Raw genomic sequence first — 18,109 nt, forward strand, 5'->3', positions numbered from 1 at the left:
CCGCAGAATAGGGCTATAATGAGACTTCTCTCATTATAGCCCTAGAAAGCAGGATGGAAACACAGCTACTTCTCCACGATTAATTATTACCCACCGCTTAGCTATTTTTTTAAAACGTTTATGATTGCGACAGCAGCATTGAAATCCGTGACGCTCTAAATTTTTAGATATATCGGGAAGAAAGAAAAATAGGGCAAATGTCCAAATAGTTGAGTTATCTCTGCAAAACCTTTACTCTTTTGAAACAAGTCAAGTACTACAAAGGGCCTGGAAATCTCCCAAAAGTAACTAATTCCTGAAGGCAAAGCACCGCGAAGAGCTGATAGTAGTTTAAGTTAAAAGTGTCCTTTTTGTCGAAAATTACTCTGCTCTGCTTTATTTTTTTTTCATTCCAAGAGAAAACAAACAGTTAAAAAGGCTTATTTACCATATTATTTTATTGACTTATATTACTTATTTTCACCAGTAGGAGTGAGGGATCTTCTTGTACTTTTATCAGTCCTCTCAAAGACACATCTGTCTATTTCTTATCTCTTTTTTTTTTCATTTTCTTTTACGTTGGAAAGCAAACTGCAGTTGGAGAGCAGTTACTGATGTTTTCACAGTTTTGGGTTGACCAGCCTACTCACTAGAGCCTCTTTTTGTTCTGCGTAGATTTTTTCCAGAACACATTTAACCGGATTGAAAAAAGTACGTAATACATTATAACAATAAGGGAATTCCATATTAATAAAGAAAAATAAAAAAAAATTTATCATGTTCTAAGCTCTTTAATTCTGGTTTGTCTAATAATGTTTCATTTTAAACTCAAATTTGTCTGTACAAAACATAAATAAAGTAAAAGCCAATTTTACACTCTGAGTAATAAGTTTATTGAAATAATGCTCCCAAAATGTAAAAACAAATATCCCCACACAATAGTTATTTCTAACAAAACTAACTCTTTTAACGACTCAAATAGCATTTAATAAATTCACACGAACGTTATCAACGTAATAGTGGAACAATAAAAAGGACATCGATACTCTTTCTAAAGGATGTAAGAAACTCTTTCTAAAAATATGAGGTAAGGCTAATCATCGTCTTTTTTATCCAGTACTATTCTTTTGATGCCAAGAAATTGTGAAGGACAATCTATATTTACAGGATTTCACAGTAGATTTATGTTCCATGTTTCTGAATAAAAATGGGAAATTTCTTATTTTACATTTTCTTTCCATAAGCGTAACGAAAGAAAGATTGAATTAGGCATCGTTTTTCGTCGATTCGACCAGCACTTTGGAACAAATATTGGTTCTAGAGTTTTTATACTTTTGCTTTTTGAGGAATAAAAAACTTTCAATTTCTATCATTTTACTTATTATGTCAGGAAACTCGCGGTACGGAATCAAGGACGGACTGTAGTTTCTTTTATTTTCAACTGCTGTAGTAAGTGTCATTCCAACAAGCACACAAAATTGAAAGTAAAAGATGAAGTTCATTCTGAACAATAATTCAGAAAATGACTTGGTTATTACTTTTTTTTTCACTGTTTGCCGTTTGGTAGCATTCTTTTGTTGGCCATGCAATCATTGTGAACTGTCACTTATGAAAAAGGTTTTATTTATCGCTTTGAGAGTCAAGCAGTGGTGTCATGAGGATTCGTTAGGTCTCTTTCGAAAATTGATTGGGAATAAAATTGAAGATTCTTCTCAATAAAACTGAGAAGAAGATCCATAGTGAGATTCCTGAAAATTAAAGAAAGAATCAAATAAATAAAATCTTATCCCACACATGGAACGAACGATTGAATAGGTAAAAATGTCTAATTTTTTTAGCACATTTAAGTTAAAACTTAATAAGTATTCGTGAGTAAAAGCGAAAAAAAAGGGTATGCTGATTGTTCTTTAAAGTCGAATTCACGTGCAGCTTAGCTACACAACAATTTCTAGGGACAAACATTTTCTACTAATCACAATTGCTTTCTTTTCCTAACCACTGCTGATATCTACTGAGGAGGATTAGAAAATGAATGTCTAGCTTCACGCAAGAAGTCGCCAGGCCTTAATGGAAGTTTGCTATAACGGACATACTGATACAAATCGAAACCTCCAACTCAAAATTAATTTTTAGAACAGTAAATTCGATTTTAGAACAATGTAGATAGGGTATCTTTATTGTTCCATGGAGTAACTATCTTGGTAACTCTTGTTATTGAGAAAAGCCAGTGTTGCCTGAACGACAGGTATTTGGGGGAAATAATTGGGAATCGTACTCATTTTTCTGTAACTGGCATTTTTCTGTAACGGATATAAATGCTAAAACTGGATTATTTTTTTTTAAATAAATCTGCTCCTCATGTGTTTTTCCATTCCTTGCTTTCCAAGTAAAATATGAATTGTGAATTCTAGGCTTAGAGGCCTAAGTTTGTGAAATCTGGTGGTAATTGATTCATTTAGGGCCTAAGCTAATTGAAAAATAAGTAAAGTCTGAATGTTGTTCGAAACACGTCTGAAAAAAAAATTCTACTCAGAAAAACTTTATGTCTAAGGTGTTAGAGAATAGTGACTGTTTTGCGGTGAATTTTAATAGTGAAAGTTTATTGTTCAAACAAATTTATGAGGATTTAAAAGAAGAGCATAAAATCCCTCGAACATGGTGGCGGGTCGAAATTAAAAGCGCATCATTGGAATCACCATAGTTGACAACCTTATACACGAGGATTGCAGTCCCCACCTTAAAGAACAAGGAAAATCACTTTTTGCCAGAGTAGCAGAAATATGTCTCCTTCTTTCAGGGGTGATTCTACCGAACGCGTAGTCGAAGAACATTGGGAAATAGCTCATTCATCGGGAATTCTAATATCTAGTGCTCTTTTCAAGCAGCGAAAAAATATTGTGTGCCAGCAAGGGGACGCTTTTGGCCATTTTATGCCCCTAAAGATCTTTTTTCGCCCAAAGGTCTGAATGGCTAGAAATGGAGATTTTATTGTATCTGTCATGGACTAAACCCCCCCCCCTGACCCATCCAAATAAGGGTAGATATTTTTCGTATGGCTAGCATGCAAATTCTTATTCATTTCCTTTTTTTCTGCTTGTGTTAGCAGGCTAGCTTAAGATCGGAGAGTAATATTAAATGGCTCATTTAGAAGCTACTTCCTCTTTCTGTGGGCTTCCTGTAAATTTGTCTTAATAAAGCCGTTGTAACTGATATGTGGTACTAAAACGACAACATTTGGTGTCGTTTCTCGAGCAGAAAGGCTAGGAAGAATAACAAAAGCAACGTTGTAATCTGCATGGCCTTAAACCCTTAACCGGAAGTTTACAACCCCCCTTGCCTATTCTACCCCTCCTGGTCCCCTTAGTGAGTAAAAACAAAAAAGTCGTAAACAAAAGCTAAGGAAAAAACTGTCATTCATTTATTATGATTTTTATGAAAATAATTAAATTTTTTATGAGCAAGTCTTGGACATACCGATAGCATTATATACATTAGACTCTTTGTTTGTGTGTCAAAGTAGCACATATCTTTTGGGAATTCTTAAGGGATATAGGAAGTAGAACTTATAGTGTCTTATTAAAAATATCAACAGGCAAAATGAATTTGAAAGTCAAACAAAGTTTGTCATTTGGAAGTAAACCATGACTAGTGTTTTATTAACAACTGAGCTTACTTGAGTTTTTATTGAATTATAAATATATGCTAAAAGTTATCAATATCACGGCCGGTATAGACCCTTCTAAATTAGTCTTTTATTTTTCGCTAACGGCTTATAGAATTTTCTGCTCCGTACAGAACATCTGTTTTTTGCGATCGCGTTTTTCAGTAAAAAAGGCTAGTTTTTAGAATTCTGTAGATATTGAAGAACTATCAAGATTCGGTTTAATTAAGCTGGTTTCGTACTATCTTGTGTAACACATCTTGTGTAATCTACGAAGTAATAATTTTTGTTCGTTTTAAGTTTCAACTTCGCTCTTTAATTCTGTAAGGTAAACTATGCTTTTTATAAATTAATTAATTTTTAATATCTGTGACACAAATTTTGCTTTAGAAAACATTTGATAAGGGAATTCTTTGACAAATCTAGGTTAATTTGTTCTAATCGATGAGCAGAGGCGTAACAAACATTAAATAAGCTTCGAAAAGAAATTTATTTCATCATTCTAAAGAAAATGAATAAATAAATAAAAATTACAAATAAGAAAACCAACTTTTCAGAAATTCTTGTGCTTTTATCCCCTAAGGAAAGACTTCCTACCCTCGCTAAAGCTAGAGTGGTCTGGCTTTAATTTGTTTCGTTTTAGACCAGAAGGAATAGTAAAACTCGCAGGAAGTATAATAAAGAAAAATACTTTTCTTGACGTTCTAAGCCTTTGAAAAGGACTGATTTGCTGAGACTTGACCATTCTTGGCTTATTTAAAATTGTATATTGGCTTAAGTAATTATTATAACTACTAAAATAACCTTTGGTTCTTATCTAGTGTTTTTAGATATCAAATTTGAAACTCCTGGAATTCGATTTGTTTGTATGCATACCATCGTTCAAGTGAGAATAACGACTGAGATAGGGAAGGACTTCACTGAGGATTTAATGTTCCTGGACATTCAAGACAGTTTGGAGGGCACTCCTTCCTAGAGTGCCTTCTAAAAGATTTAGAAAGTGTGTCTTAAAAATTCAAGAAGACTCCTTTTATCCTTCACAAAATCCTGCATTCAGCACTTTTAGAATCCTTTCTGAATTTGAAGGAGTGATTGGAATGTTTTAGAGCAGGGCAAATTTTAAGAAGCGACTATGTTTGGCCAAAAATATACGCTTTGAACATTTCAATGAAACGGCATTCTAACGGAAATGATGCCTGTTATATTGGGTCTCAATGTTAACGAGTGGTCAAAGAACATCTACATATATATATATATATATATATATATATATATATATATATATATATATATATATATATATATATATAAATATATATATATATATATATATATATATATATATATATATATATATATATCCATGGATTATTCTTTATGGTTGATTGTGTATGGCTATGCTGTTTGACCTATGTGATTGTATGGATGAGTAGGGTTAAGGCCTCATTCAAGTGCTGGTCTATATTAATCACTAATTTAGGAAAACAGTCTTCCTTTTCTCCTTCTGTCTTTTTTTTTTTTTTTTTTTTTTTTTTTTTTTTTTTTTTTTTTTTTTTTTTTTTTTTTTGTGTTTTTGTTTGTGCTGTTGCATTGGTGATTTCTCTTTTCATATATATATATATATATATATATATATATATATATATATATATATATATATATATATATATATATTTTATAGTATAATTTTATCTGTCTGCAATTTACTGTTTTGTTCCACTCCGCATGTTGCTTATCAATTGTTAATACTTAGAAATATCTCTTGCATATATGTAAAAATATCTTCATCATTCTTGTTTTCACATTCTGGAATCTGCAACCTCACGCTTATGTGGCTGGTAAGTTCTTGATTCTTGATGTCCGTGAGATAATTCTTCTTCTGGAACTTCCCAGTAAGGCTCGTCGTCGAAAAGGTGCTCCTTTGAGACTGAGCCGAAGAAAGATATGCGCATAATCAGTCCTAGAATTTAATAAATAGCGCCCATAAAAAATAATTGTATAAAATATTCAAGAAAATAAGTCTGGAAAGGTAAGCCGTAAACTTGAAAGGTAAGCCGTAAACACAAATTAGCCGTAAACTTAGGAAAACTGGTAGGTCAGGAATCCAAGGTTTAGAGCTTTGTAAAATTTTGATGAAGAAAGGAAAGGGACCAGAGGTAAATATTAAGATAGTATTTAGATTTAGGCTCTCAATACTGCATATTTGTAATATCTTTGGAACGCCTTGAAGAATGGAGTTGAAATTTTAGGCAGAGTGGGATGGATATCAAATTATGCTTTGGTGGAAGTGGTAAAAATTATGTCGTAAACCCACCTAAACGTTTTCGTCCTATTGGTCCCTGTGGGGTTTAGGATCTATTGGCGTCTAGATAGCGTGGTAATGGCAAAGACACTATGTGGTATCAGATTATCAAAATAGCGTATCTGCAATATCTCGGGGTTGGATTGAGATATCAGGTTGAATTTTCAGGTACTGCAAGAACGTCAAATGTAGTGTAAATTTTTGCTTGAAGGAGGGGGCAAGGAGGACTAAACAATTTTTTTCTCCGACTCGCAAGCACATTTGTGTACCTTAGCCCCTGTGCGACTTGTAATTTATTCACGGTGGTACATCAAAAGAGGCTATGTGTTTGCGGGTTGGTCACATCATTGTATTTACAGCACCCTTGGAATGGCTTTGGGGATCAAGTTTAAACTTTTACAGAGGAGAAGGGGGACAAATGGACCTTGAGTCTTGGTTTAGGGGGCAGAAGGACTTCATAGTTTGCTGTTAGAGGGAAGTGATGCGAGGGACAACTCACGGGTGTCCCCAATCTCCCCAAACTCTTAACGACAGTATTTACAGTCAACCCATTAAATAGTGCGCTTGTAATATATTGGAAACAATCTAGGGTTCGATTTAAATGTTTCAGAGTGTGTTTGGCAATGGCAGGGGGACTTAAAACATTATGTTTTTGGACATGGAAAAAGAGTGTCAAAAAATTTTGCCTCCTTAATGTTGGATTGCTTTGAAAAGAACCGACAATTCGTCCTTAAACGCTTGAAACTTTTATCCATAAGTTAGTGAATCAAGAAAAAATGCTCGAGACTTTTATCCGTAAGGTAGTTATGCACAGAAAAAAAAATTTGCCTGAAAATGGGCTCAAAGCTTTTGTTTTCTATCAGCTAGGAACTGCTTTTGTTTAGGACTTCCTTCATAATTCTTTTTTTTATAATAGTTACTGGCTTTAAATATTTTGGTCATTCTTAACCAAAAGACTAAAAGATTCAAGACGCACAAAGATGATATTAAATTATGTTTCCCCAATCGGCTTGAAAATGGTTTTAATAAGTTTATTTGTCAGGTGTACCCCTATGCTGAAAAAAAAAATTCAAGCTAATTTTGGCTTTATCAGTTCGTGACTCTGAAAAAAAGCTGAAATTTGTTCGTGTCTGTAAGGCTTGTAAATTACAGGTCACATATGCAGGGCCAGGTAGACTTCAATTAAAAATAAAATATTGTGTCGTCATCAAATCATATTTTATTTCGTAGACTAGACCCAGGAGACCTTAACGAGAAAAATAAATTTCGGAAAAAACTTTATTGAATCGTTTCCTTGCGGTTTTTTTTTTTTTTTTTTTTTTTTTTTACCGTGATCTGCTTTAAAGGTTCAGGCCTGGTAGTAAAATCTCAAAACCAAGAAGCTCAATTAAGACAAGGACTTAAGGAAACAAATTTGGGTGTATTGACTCTTGACCTCTTAATTTATGACTACAAAACTGAACTCTTCTGAATAATGACCATGACATATGAATAAACAAACAGATACAAAAAATAATTTGGACCCATTTCATAAAATCGTGAGTGAATATACTTGTGTGTTCAAGGATGTGTATAGGATGTTATGTTGACTCAATATTTTAATTTTGTTCAAATCCAAATTACAATTCAGCCTTTTAATTGTCAAGTAGAAAAAAGGAAATAAAATTTAACAAATATTTCTAATTTTGACCAACATAAAAACTATGTCACTAAAATATGACTTGATTTTTGAAATGTTTTCAAAAGAAAGCTTTTATAAAGAAAATTAATGAGCCAAATTAAAATCAAATCGAGCAGAACTAAAGTCAAATAATAACAATCAATACTAATATTATATAGTAATAATAATAATTAAGTGAACTTAAAACGGACCAAAATTACTTTCGGTTAAGCTAATTTCCAATGAATACTTATTGTTTTAGCTGGCTACATTTTATATTCTTTTTTTATTATTATTACTGTAATAGAAAGAAAAGGAAGTTATAAACTGTTCAGCTGCTAAAAACAAAATGTGAAGTTAACTTTATAAAGGAATAAAAAAAATTAAAGAATGAAATAATGTAAACCTTAACAAAAAAAGAAGGCTGTCAGTTGCATGGGAGGGAGGTGTAGTGGTGACTCTGTTCTTCTCCTTGATTTCCCTGACCCCCTCCTCCCACATCTGGATTTTGCAAAATATTTTTGGCGGGATATTTTCATATAAAAATACCCTTTTTACTACTTCCCTGGGAGTCCTGTGGTGGCGTAGTGGGTTTGACCTTAGCTTGGTAATACGGGATCCAGAGATCGAATTATGCTGCAGCAATGCACTGCAGGGCCGACTCAGGGACCTTAGTAGTCAAGAAGCGTCGTTAATCTGATACAATACAATACTACTTCCCTGGGAAAAATTAAGAAGCTCAATGAATTTGCCTCTCACCTAGATTTTGGAAATTCATTTTATCCCCCCTCTTCTAAATTCTTGGGAATCGACTCCACTATTGATCGTAAGGGGAAATCAATGAAGAACTAGAAAAAAAATCAATGAAGCAGTTTTTGTTTTCCTTTTGCACAATATCAGAATTATAATAGTGGAACCTGCATCTTTATATGCAAATGTTTATGTATAAATAAAATTGAAAAATTAATCTTGTTCAGTAGAACCAGTTTTTGGTTGAGAAATAGATTAATAGAAGAAAAAAATTGAAAATGTTGAGGACTCATCCACATTCAACATAGAAGTCACCATCTCGCATCGCAGAAGTTATTTCGCATTTATAATTAGAAATTAAATTCGTGTACCGAATCTGCAGTGGTCTCATCAAAGGGAAGGTGTGCTGTAAAGGTGATAGAGGTGGTGAGCTCACTGTCAGCTTAACTGGAAGGATTGGCCACTGGTAGAATTGCTCAAAGGGTATAGGAAACTTCTCAGAGAGGAAACTGGTGCTTATGTCAGAAAGAAAGATCACCAATGTTATCTAGTATTTGTGACTGCGATTCTTTTATTCTCTACTTTTAAGCTATTGCCTACTTGTCTTTCAGGTTCTTAAAATGTAGAAGAGGTAAAGAAAGGAGAATACAACCCACTTAAACAGGAAACTAACCCATTTAATCTAAGATTTTCTCCAGCTAATATCTCAAAAATTTTCTCAATCATAAGGTTTGTTTGTGCGGGACTGAATTTTGACACTAATTTTTTAATTAAAAAAAACATAAACTAAATAATAATATACAAAGAGACTTTAGCTTTAATTTTATAAAACTATAGGTTACTTATACCAATTATCCAACTTTCTGTGAAATTTCCTTTTTTTAAATGGAGTTGCCAGTGGCTATACTGAATTTGTTGCTAGTATGCTTAAATTCCTGTACTCTCATGTTAAACTGCTGAAGATCTAACTTTCTTAAGTTTTCCATTCACTTTGGAACTATCGTAAAGTTACCATTTAGAATTATGCAGTTCTTAATTACCTGTTAAAAGACCTCCAACAATGCTAATAGCAAGAGTCACCAAGAGAACAACAATTTGATAAGCGGCTTGCTCTGAGGCACTTCTATTCAATCCAGGTTCAATGTCTGGTAGGTGATTACGAACGCCAAGCAAATCTTCCGTTCCGTCCAAGGGAGCTCTTGCGGGAAATATTCTATACAAACTAAAATAGAGAATAAAACGTATAATATTTTGAATATAAGTTATTAAGATTTTGGTTTAACTTACGGTTAACAGCAAATAGTTCTTACAAATCGTCATGGTCACAAAGGTAATTAGCTCTAATCTATAAACTCTGGGCTTTGGTCTATTTTCAAGGTTTTCAAATGGTTCCGAAATACGAAAAAATGGGAGGCGGCTGAAATTATCTTTTCAAAGTCATTATTGCCTATGATTTGTTTAGATTTTTGTAACATTTCATATGCATCTGAACGCCGTCTCTACAATTTTTAACTAGGATTTTTTAAGTTATCTGAAAAAGCTCTTAAGTTTTTACAATTTTCCAGTAACTTAAAGTGATACGGTGCCTTAAACAATTCCCTACCTCGTCCATTATAAACTTTTTAGTTTGAGTGGCCAAAATATTTTAATTTGATTGGGCGGTGTTGCCATAATTTGTAGAACCTGGATAAAAGATCCTGATAAATGACATAGAATTAAAAGTCAAAACCTTATTTACTGTAAATTTTAGAAAAAACTGTTTAGCGTCTAGGGTTTTGTGCCCGATCAAGGGATATTTGATTTTAATGAATTCTAGATGATCAGAAAGTATGAGTTTAATTTTATTTTTATTTTATTAAATGGAGTAGAATCTCATTTTTAAATTTCAGGAAATGGCAGTCCCAAAGTATTCTAGCATACATGTTAGGGAAATTCTACAAATTTAACTCAATGGGATTGTCATTTGAGTAATTTGGCTGCTTCGGGAGTTGTGTGTGGCGTCATCCGCTTTCATTGACAAACCCGCTGACAAAGGGACGTAAACTTTCGCTTTATCTTCAATCCAACCCGTAATTCTCGTCCCCTATGAAAATTTGTTAATGAGCTCTTTGTTTTTGTGACAGTCAGCCAATACTTAAGCTCAGAAAACCGTATCCCCCCTTGTTCAATTTTATCAAAGCATATCAAGGGAAAAAGTTTTTTTTTTCCCCTGACACATAGTGTTGAATGATTTTAAGGTTGTCAATTTCTGATTTATGTGCTAAAGCAGATATAGTAAAGAGCCGGCTACTAATGGAGACTTTTCTTAATATGCACAGAAAAATATCTCGCTTATATTTTCTTGCTATTCTTAAACTACTATTCTTAACAGTTTGTCTGCTCGTAAAAATTTATGTATTTCGTCATGTTTCATTTTTATCCTGCTGTTTTGTCCAAAGAATATACATTTTGCTTCGTGTTTTTTTTTTTTTTTTAATAGCTCTAGTGAATTTAAAATAACTCACTTGTAAGAATATTCATCCAGCGTTGCCGATGCGGCTACTATAGATCCTACAATCCCTGCTAAAATTCCTGGCATTCCGTGCAAATTATGAACTCCACAAGTGTCATGAATACCTAAGGATTTGGAAATTCTTGGCTGTAAAATGTAAAAAGATATCAATTAGAAAAATTAGAAATTAAAAAAATATATTAAAAAATTGACAACAATTTTTGGCATATTTAAAATTATGCTAGTGGTAAACGGGAGCCCGGGAAAACCGAAGACACGGGGAAATTCATCATTTCCAATAGTATGGCAAAAGATATGCATCTTTTCTATAAAAAAAATTCTCAAACCTTTACCTTCTTCTTGGGAAAAGTTAAACAATTAGTAATGGGAACCTTCTTTTTGGGTTTACCCCTTTGGAATACTGACATAATATTCATCTAACACGTAAACATTTAATCAAATCCCGAACGGGCAAGTATTACTGAAGCCACACCTTAATTTTGTTTTCAACCAAGTAAACGCAGTGATCTCAACCCGTCAAATTTCATAGATGGTGTTATCCTAAAAGAGTTTTTGTCTAAAAGTAAAAAAAAAAATATACACTTTCCTTAAAGACGGTATCGAAAAACACGATTTTTCTTTTAATTAACTTTATTCTCTATTTCCTGACAACAGGTCCATGCTGTTATTTTGTGGGTGCGCCATGTATACAAGCTAATGTTGAGTTATTATACATTGAAACTAATCTATGTTGTCACTTATAAATTTAGAGCATATACAAGCAAAATTTACGGTACTTTGGGCCAAAACATAACACCAAGTAATGTTTTTGGATTTATTTAGTTTTGATCTATTAAAAGTATTAAAAAATTTTTTCTATCTTTTTCATTGATTTAACCCCATAAAATTCCTCTATAATAATTGGGAAACTCCGTTATTACGTTATATTTTTGTTTTCTTCCGTAATTACTTAAAATAAGATATATTCTCCTACCGTAACATATGCCGAAAATGAATAAAAATATAGTGTATGTGTCCTATCACAAGAAACTGAACATACTCTACGTGATTTGTTTACAAGTCGCCCTGTCCTAGAAAATAAATCCACCCGAAACAAAATTTTAGCCTACAATCAAAGTAATCAGAGCTGTAATCCTCAGCTTTATAAAATTCTTGATTAATTTCTCCTTTGTTCTAGGTATCTGCCTTAAAAATTTTCAAATTAATGTAGAATCTTTGATGTCGAATGTTGGTAAGACGTAGAAGCTTGTGCCTCTGTAAACCAATTTACCCAGACTCCCAAAATTGCTTCCTCTATAGCTTTAAGGTAGTAAGAGCAATCTCTGTTAGGTTCGAAGGAAAAGAGTATCCATCTGAAAATTATCGTTCTCTTATCCCATTTGCCCAAGGTTCAAGCCAATTAATTTACTTAAGGTTCATTTACTTAATATTTAACATGCTAACTTTTCTGCCAAAAAGCTGGAGTTCAGAGGGGCTGGGCGTTGGAGGGAACCCGGGTTATATTTGTTCCTATTTCAACACAGCCTAAAAATTCTTGTATGACTATGACTCAAACAGGAGATTTGAGGGGCTTCTGGTCCGCTTATACCTAGTACCAACCTCATTTATGCCTCATCTCCAATAATACCAACTGAAAATATAATGTGATTATGTTACAAACCAGGTGGAAAATCTTTACCTTTCTGCTAGAAAGTTTGCAGTGAAAAGAGGGATATTGGATGGGCAATGAGCAAACATTACGCCATTACTATTGTATGTTAAAGTCTCTTATTTAATTTCACTTTAAACAAGGCATAATATGTCCGACGTTTTACAAAAAAGTTTAATGAAAGAGGAGGAGGAGGTTGTGAGGTCCATGAACTACTTTTTGCCTTCGATTCTATTGATTCTATTGACACAAGTCCTTGTACGACTCTGTCTAAAAAATGATGCAACATGAGTACCCATCTATTAAAAAGCCCGGGAAAGGACAGGATCAGGGTTTCTGAAAAGGCAAGGTCTTGGTTGGGTCTAATGATCATGCTGATTGAAAAACTTCAAGATTCTCGTTCCAAAGAAACATAATATGCCTGTCTTTCCGCTGATAAGTGGCCAGAGGAATATTAGAGGGCCAGGGCCACGTTTGACTGTCAAATCATGCAGATTAAAAAGCCATATATGAATCCGGTTGAACTTAGGTGCAGATTGATAGTAGAAGGGGAGGAGGCTAGGGATAAACTATGGTTTCATTTTGTTGCTTCAGCTTGTTTTGAAACGAATCAGGACTTGGCTCGTTTGTGCGGAAAGCACTATCCATTGATTCTCTATTTTAGAAAAATAACTTTCCGAAAAAGAAGCTTTATTAAGAAAAGTAAAGGCGATATTAAACTTAAGATTATAAGAAATAGAAATATACTATAACTCGGACCCGAAACGACCAGAAATTACTGTTAAAAAATAAATGAAATCGAAAGGAACAGAAATCAAATAAACAATCATTGCAAAAAACATACAGCAGGTACAAAAATAAATGACTAAATAAATCTTAAAACAAGTAAGGCTTTAATTGAAAATGTATATGAAGATTAATACAAAAAGAAAATATTTTGCTATTGAATTATAAATGAAACCCAAAACGAACAGAAATCATAGCAAAAACACACACAATAGACACTAATAGAAATGAACAAATAAATCTTAAGACCAGTGAAACTTAAATTCAATATGCAAATCAAACTTGAAACGAACGAAAATCACTACAAATAAGAGTTTGGATTAGGCATCCTTCTCTCACTGTAAAAGTCTAAAGCCTAATGCGTCATTGGCGCTTTACTGAAAACTATATATGAATGAGCCCTCTTTGAAGTTTACGCGACAACCTCTTCCATATGAAGTGCCTCTAGGAAAAAGATAAATAAATAATAATAAAACATCGGAGTCGTATGGCCTTTACTATAGGCTACTTTATAACGTTGCCTCTGATCTACCACAACAGTAAAGGTGTAAACGCTTTCAACATTTTTAGAATAATATATCTCATTAACAAGTTTTAAAAAAAGTCGCATAATATTCTTCATTTGCTCTTCAAGGGTCATTTGTCAACATTAAAAGACAGATCTTCTCTTAGTTGAAAAGCTGGTTTTATTGTCACGGGCCTGCTATGTAATGTCTTCAGTATTAATGACGAAAGTTTTTTTTCAAATTTCCTTAGCGTCGAGAGAATTGTTAAAGGTTGTGATGCACAAGTGATACCCTACCTCTGCTTTTGAATTAAATGAAGCTGGTGGACTGTGATGAAAACGTTAAGAGCCATGGCTAATTGGAGAAAAAGCGAAGAAAGATAGTCTGAGTGAGATGTAAAGCTGTTATAGGCTTTTTCCAGAATCGTATAAAAATGATGTCATTTCACTGGTTGAACGATAGTCTAGCATCCATCCATCCTAGGGAAGAACTAAAACAGATAGGAATAGGATAGGGATAATTTAAATAGTCTTTGAGTCTCTATGAGCCATTTGAAGGCAATTGGAGACCCCAAATGAAAGGTTTTCAAAGATCTCTGACTGACCGTGTTCACAGGACTTTGAAGATAATTGGGCAACTGATATTGTTCTCATTATATGAGCTTAGCAGTGGGAAAGCCTACTGGAATCGTAATGGGGATGATTGAAATTTTTGGGTTGACTCATAACGGACAATGTCTACTGAACTTGCATGGTAAACAGGGGACTGAATTTGCGTGAACTCATAGGCAAAAGAGTAACCTAAGATAATAGGCTTAATAACTTATCCGAGGTCACAAATAAAAACAGTTCTTAACAGTAAATTGTAATGCTCTTATACATGTAGGAAAAGACTCTTTTTTGTCCATCTTAAATGTTTAGATTTTAGCCCTAGCTTCGATTTGGAACTGGAGACTGCTTTATTTAAACTTTCCACTCGAAAGCAGAAGTTTGGCTTGAGGAAACGAAAGTTTGGTTCAAAACTTCATAAAGTCTTCGTATAAACTACAAAATTTGGTGAAATTGTAAATTTTATGGCTAGAACAGAACCAATAAATGAAGATTCAACGAAAATCCCCCTTTCTTTTTCTCCCATTTCTTTCCCCTGTTATTATTTCCCCCCATTCACTTTCTCTCTTACTATCTCTATTTCTTGTTCTCTCTTTTCTTCTACACGTGTCCAAACCTCGGGCTATTTGCACCCTTTCCATAACAATTGTATGTTGAAATAAAACTTAAAAAGTTTCTTCTTGTGTCCTTCTGGTCTACTTACAGTTAGATATCTATATCCTAGGACAGAAATTGTGGCAGCAGTTGCACCAACAATCATGGCACCAAATGGATGAACCATCATATCAGCAGCAGTCCCAATGGCAACACCACCTGCAAGTGTGGAATTCTGGATGTGAACCTAAAATAGAAATAGACGTATAATCTTAATCTGCAGAATAACAATTTTGAGGTAGATGTTCCCAACAGCCAATGTTTTAACGGCAAAAAGGTTCCACTCTTGAATAGAAAATTAAATTAAAAAAACAAGTTTTTTTAACTGAAAGTAAGGAGCGACATTAAAACTTAAAACGCACAGAAATTACTTCGTATATGAAAGAGGCTGCTTCCTCATCAGTGCCCCGTTCTTTACGCTAAAGTTTGACTCTTTCTCTCAATTCTTCTTTTTAAAACAGTAAAAAACTTTAGCGTAAAGAGCGGGTCGTTGATGAGGAAGCAGCTTCTTTCATATACGAAGTAATTTCTGTGCGTTTTAAGTTTTAATGTCGCTCCTTACTTTCAGTTAAAAAAAACTTGTCTTTTTACTTTAATTTCTGAACGTTTTTGAATCAATGCATGTTTTGATTTTGGCTCTCCGCAGAGGAATAATCAAAACGAAATTTGTATATATTTTTTTTTTTTTTTAGGCTAAATGGCTTTCTCATAATTTTGATCAAATGATTTTGAGAAAAAAAGAGCGGGGGACGAAGCCTAGTTGCCTTCCGATTTTTTGGTTAATTAAAAAGGCAACTAGAACTTTTAATTGTTTACGAATCTTTTTATTGGTAAAAGATTTACGTAACTTATAAATTAGCTTGCGTAAAGAACTTTTGTATTCTCATGTTTTTATTACATATATGAGGGGATTCGCCCCATCGTCAGTACCTCGCTCTTTACACTAAAGCTTAAATTTTATCCCAATTCATTAAGAATGACCCCTGAATCACAAAAGCCGTAGAATAAATAGTTGAAATTACTAAAAATACTTTAGCGTAAAGAGCGAGGTATTAGAAGGAGGTGAGCCCCTCATATGGGTAATAGTTTCTGTTTGTTTTAAGTTTTATTGCTGTTCCTTACTTCCAGCTGAAAAAGCTTTTTCACATTTATTTTTTAATTGTTTTTTTAATAATCCTAGTAAATCCTGCTCTCCCTTCATGGAAATTTTCTTCTCCCATGACAAATTCTCGATGGAAAGTTCCCCCAGCATATCCCCCTCTTCTCAACCCCTCCCCCCAACCAAAAAAATCCTCCTGAAAACGCCTGTATACTTCCCAATAACCATTACTATATGTAAGCACAGGTCAAAGTTTGTAACTTGTTGCCCCTTCCACGGGGACTGTGGGGGAGTAAGTCGTCCCCAAAGACATAGTTATAAGGTTTTTCGACTACGCCAAATAAATTGGCTATCTCAGAATTTTGATCCGTTGACTTCGGGAAAATAATTAGCGTGGGAGGGGGCCTAGGTGCCCTCCAATTTTTCGATCACTTAAAAGGGCACTAGAGCTTTTCATTTCCGTTAGAATGAGCCCTCTTGCAACATTCTAGGACAACTGGGTCGATACGATCACCCCTGGGGAAAAAAAAACAAAAAAACAAATAAACACGCATCCGTGATCTGCCTTCTGGCAAAAAATGCAAAATTCCACATTTTTGTAGATAGGAGCTCGAAACTTCTACAGTAGGGTTCTCTGATACGCTGAATCTGATGGTGTGATTTTCTAAGGCTCGTAAATAACGCAAATTTTCTCAGGCTCGTAACTTTTGATGGGTAAGACTAAACTTGATGAAACTTATATATTTAAAACCAGCATTAAAATGCGATTCTTTTGATATAGCTATTGGTATCAAAATTCCATTTTTTAGAGTTTTGGTTACTATTGAGCCGGGTCGCTCCTTACTACAGTTCGTTACCACGAACTGTTTGAAAATTTGTTTAGGGAGCATTACAACGAACATAGACTGAAAGATGGGAATATTAAAGTCAGGGCTGTGAAATGAATTCCATGTGCTAGGTTATTTTTTCCCCAAGCCACTTTGTATGGGAGGAGTTGTAAAACCTTTGAAGGGGGCTTATTTGAATGAATTTAAAATTTCTGGTGCCTTTTTTTTCGAGTCAAACGTAATTGGAGGGTGGCTAACCCTTTCGCATTCCCGTTTTAGCTCCTGCTAACTCCCAAAGATGTCTAATAGAAACTGTGAGGTTGGCATTTTATTCAAAATAGCTGAAAGCTCCCATAACTATGCCTTTAAAGATAGTACAACCCCCACAGCCTCTGGATCAAGGGCTGTAAATAATGCAACTTGGCCATTGTTTATAAATAAGTTTTATCATAACCAGTAGTAAGAGTGATTAAGCGAACAATGATGTGGACACAATGTATTTTTTCTATTAAGGCACTTCGTATGGAAGGAATAATCTTGGAAGCTTCAAAACCAGCTCAGTCGATTCGAAATTGGAAGTTCTAGTGCCCTTTTTAAGAGTTAAAAGTAATTAGAGGGCAACCAGCCTCCCTCTTACGCACCTTTCCCCCCGAAACCCACCATCGCCCACCATAGCCCAATTCTCCGATTGTTTACATGTATTATTTGGTTTCAAGGAAGGGGGCACGTTTCACCTTTTGTTTATGGAAAAACCAAAGAGGTTCATGTGAAGTTTATGGGGGAGTGATGCTTGCAAGTTGTCAAAAGGAAGTATCTCAGGAATTACTTAAGTTGGAACTCTGCCAATACCGCTTCTACCACTGCTGTTACAACTATCATCTCTAACGTGACTACTATCAGAGTGAAGTTTGCGCAAAATGTTGAGGGGGAAGTTGAATAAAAATCAAACATACTATGTTCATACCAGGTTGTGAAAAGGGCACATCAGTACGAGACGGCTTAGCATGTTAAGTTGAAGCTTCCAAGGTATGATGAAGGGGATTTTAAACTGACAAAAAGGCAATATATGCAATATGACAATTTGCTACCACTACTACTACTGCTGTTACTACTATTA

At 34.1% G+C, this 18,109-nt stretch overlaps 1 protein-coding gene across 3 annotated transcripts in view; it reads right to left on the minus strand.

The window, feature by feature from the left end:
• Positions 1 to 4,111: 4,111 nt before the first annotated feature.
• Positions 4,112 to 18,109, minus strand: part of LOC136029366 (ammonium transporter Rh type A-like) — a 133,595-nt gene continuing 119,597 nt past the window's right edge. For all 3 annotated transcript variants that reach the window (XM_065707681.1, XM_065707680.1, XM_065707678.1), the window contains 4 exons: positions 15,116 to 15,253; positions 10,857 to 10,990; positions 9,393 to 9,574; positions 4,112 to 5,600 (listed from right to left, as the gene is read on the minus strand). In XM_065707681.1, coding sequence (XP_065563753.1) covers positions 5,440 to 5,600; positions 9,393 to 9,574; positions 10,857 to 10,990; positions 15,116 to 15,253 — 615 coding nt within the window. In that variant the 3' untranslated portion in view covers positions 4,112 to 5,439. The remainder of the gene's footprint in view (positions 5,601 to 9,392; positions 9,575 to 10,856; positions 10,991 to 15,115; positions 15,254 to 18,109) is intronic.

This window comes from Artemia franciscana, chromosome 7, assembly GCF_032884065.1.
Source record: "Artemia franciscana chromosome 7, ASM3288406v1, whole genome shotgun sequence".
Lineage (NCBI taxonomy): Eukaryota > Metazoa > Arthropoda > Branchiopoda > Anostraca > Artemiidae > Artemia > Artemia franciscana.